At 41.5% G+C, this 2615-nt stretch overlaps 1 protein-coding gene across 1 annotated transcript; it reads left to right on the plus strand.

The window, feature by feature from the left end:
- The first annotated feature begins 839 nt into the window (after window positions 1–839).
- Window positions 840–1571, plus strand: LOC105191120 (uncharacterized protein F54H12.2). Its single transcript, XM_011154298.2, has one exon. It carries the CDS (start codon window positions 840–842, stop codon window positions 1569–1571), a length of 732 nt encoding a protein of 243 aa, XP_011152600.2.
- The last annotated feature ends 1044 nt before the right edge of the window (window positions 1572–2615 follow it).

Below are 2615 nucleotides of genomic sequence, written 5' to 3' on the forward strand. Positions count from 1 at the left end.
GCTCGTGTTCGACTCGAATACAGCACTCACGTGCTGTATATTAATAAAAAAAATCCTAATCAATCACTAATGTATATTCCAGTGATGACGATGCACCGATGTTGCGTACTTAACCCACCATTTCTTCCCAATGTTGCGTATACGCAACACGAAGTTTAACTTCACAAAATGCAGTCAAAATGAACTTATTTCACAATTAGTCTTCGTGAAAAAAAATAATTACTGATAATTAATTATATAAACTTCGTGTTGCGTATACACAACATTGGGAAGAAATGGGTTATGTATGTATACTACTATTCAGCGCTCTCGTAGCGCCCCTGGTGTCGGAAAAACGAGAAGCACAAATCCCCTCTCCTCGGCGGTCTAGCGTTTCTTTCTTATTTTCTTACTGAATCGTAATTTTCCATGATTCAGACTTTATCTTAAAATATCTCTACTTAGAGACAACGTACACAAAAAGCACAAGAACACTTTTCTTCCTATTTTTGAAGGCCGAATCGATTGGGACTAAAAAAACCTCTATCGATTCAGCCACTGCTGAGATATAAAAATCTCACCTCGCTTCAACTCGCAGTTTCGCGTATAATAGGCTTGGAATGCCTTGCGCGGTTCGGGCGCAACTTCGTTGCGCTTGAACTTGGCGCGAGGCACTATCGTGTCTCTTGATACTGCATTCGATGTTCAATCAAATCGACATATATTTCAATCAAAAGTTCGTGTCTCCAAACAATGTTTACGCTTACCGCGCTTACATAGAGGCGTTATTAAATTATGCTTCACCAGTAAAAACCTCCTACCTGGTTTCGTGCCTGTAGTACAGCGATACTGCAGGGAACATGGACGCTCTACCTAGAATGATACCAAGCAATCACGGACTCGACAAGCGAGCCACTTTTGTACAAGGAGGGCGAACACTGGATCTCACAGGTCATCTTCACTACGACGTCTTCAATCAAGATAAATTCTTGCGCATAGGTGTCGACGGTGTCGAAGTGCGCATGAGGCTTGTTCGTTCGAAAGGTTTCTTCTGTCTTATAGAGGGAAATACTATGTCACAGATACGCATTTTAGATGCTACGCTATGCATTAGAAGAGCTAGAATAAACCCAGGCATATTACTTGTTCATACGCAAATGTTGACCAGGACTACTGCTAAATACCCATTCACGAGAGTCGAGGTTAAATCATTCATGATTCATAGCGGCGTCGTAGGAGAGACACTAGACAACGTCATTCTTGGACAAACACCAAAGCGCATAATTATCGGCTTTGTCGATAACAAAGCGTTTAACGGTGCCCGGCATTTAAATCCATTCAATTTCCAGCATTACGGAATAAATTTATTTTCGTTGTATGTTGATGATACTCAAGTCCCTTGCAGACCGTTACATCCCAAATTCTTTGGTGACGAGATGCTCTACACCGAGGCGTATCACACCCTTTTCTCAGGAACGGGCATTCACTTTTTGAACGAAACTAATTCTATATCCAGAGAAGATTATCCTGCTGGTTATACTCTTTTCGCTTTTGATCTTACGCCTGATCTGTCATCTAATTGCACGGACTAATGGAACCTTGTGAAACACGGTAGTTTGCGAATGGAAGTACGATTCGAAAGAGCCCTCACAACAACTTTGCTTAGTTTACGCTGAATTTGAAAGTGTGCTGGAAATAGAATCTTCTTGTCATGTCATTGTAGATTATAGTGGTTAAAAAAACACATCTCTCACTTTTCTTTTCGACGTCTTTCCTCTTCCTGTGTAAAGATTTTCAACGTCATTCTCCTTCAGAGTGAAAACTTTGAGAAAAGAGCTCAGTCGACTTCGAGGCGTGAAGAGTATAGTTTCGGTGAAGCAGAATTGCGAATACAGCGAGAACATGAATGTGATCGTCGAAGTGCAGTGTTTCCGCGATAGCAACGATCTATGTGCTCAAGGAGGTGGCTATTGTCGGTATTAATGAGGCATTCGTCGGACATTGGATCTTAGCTCCAGAATATTCATTTGCGGAATTGAACGAAAAATCAAGACGGATAAATAACTGGCTTTCGCTGAATTATCATGGAATCGAGTGGTACGACGGGGAGACTAATCCGAAATATTTTTATCCGCGCTTGTGTGAAATTACGAGTCATATTCGTGACTTCATGACAAAAGGTTAGGAAAAAGCGAGTTACTTGCAAAATTTGTTAGCCCGAAATGTGCCCAGATAGCACCGGACATCCAATGGATGTACGTTTCACGTCCAATTTATGTCCGTATGTCCGATTTACGTCCGTGGACATAAATTGGACGTAACAAGGATGTTCTTATTTGGACATCGGACCTGTAGGACGTCCGATGTACGTCTATCGGACGTTCATGTCTGATGGACGTCCGAAGTTGTGACAAACGTACGTCCTATGGACGTCTTTTGTAAAAAAAATGGACATATAACGGACGTCCAGTGGACGTCCGTGTGCTATATGGGTGTATAATCTGGAAAATATCTCGTTGACGTCCAATAATCTTTCATCCAACGAATGTGTAGAAGACTGCTCATTCCACGCATTTAGAAAACATAGACATTATCACTGTACATTACGCAACGCATACAAATTAAAACACTGGTAC

Source organism: Harpegnathos saltator, unplaced genomic scaffold, assembly GCF_003227715.2.
Source record: "Harpegnathos saltator strain DR-91 unplaced genomic scaffold, Hsal_v8.6 scaffold267, whole genome shotgun sequence".
In the NCBI taxonomy this organism is placed as follows: domain Eukaryota; kingdom Metazoa; phylum Arthropoda; class Insecta; order Hymenoptera; family Formicidae; genus Harpegnathos; species Harpegnathos saltator.

What these genes read in the sequence shown, in the direction of transcription:
- LOC105191120 (XM_011154298.2), top strand. Translation starts at nt 840, where the DNA reads ATGGACGCTCTACCTAGAATGATACCAAGCAATCACGGACTCGACAAG.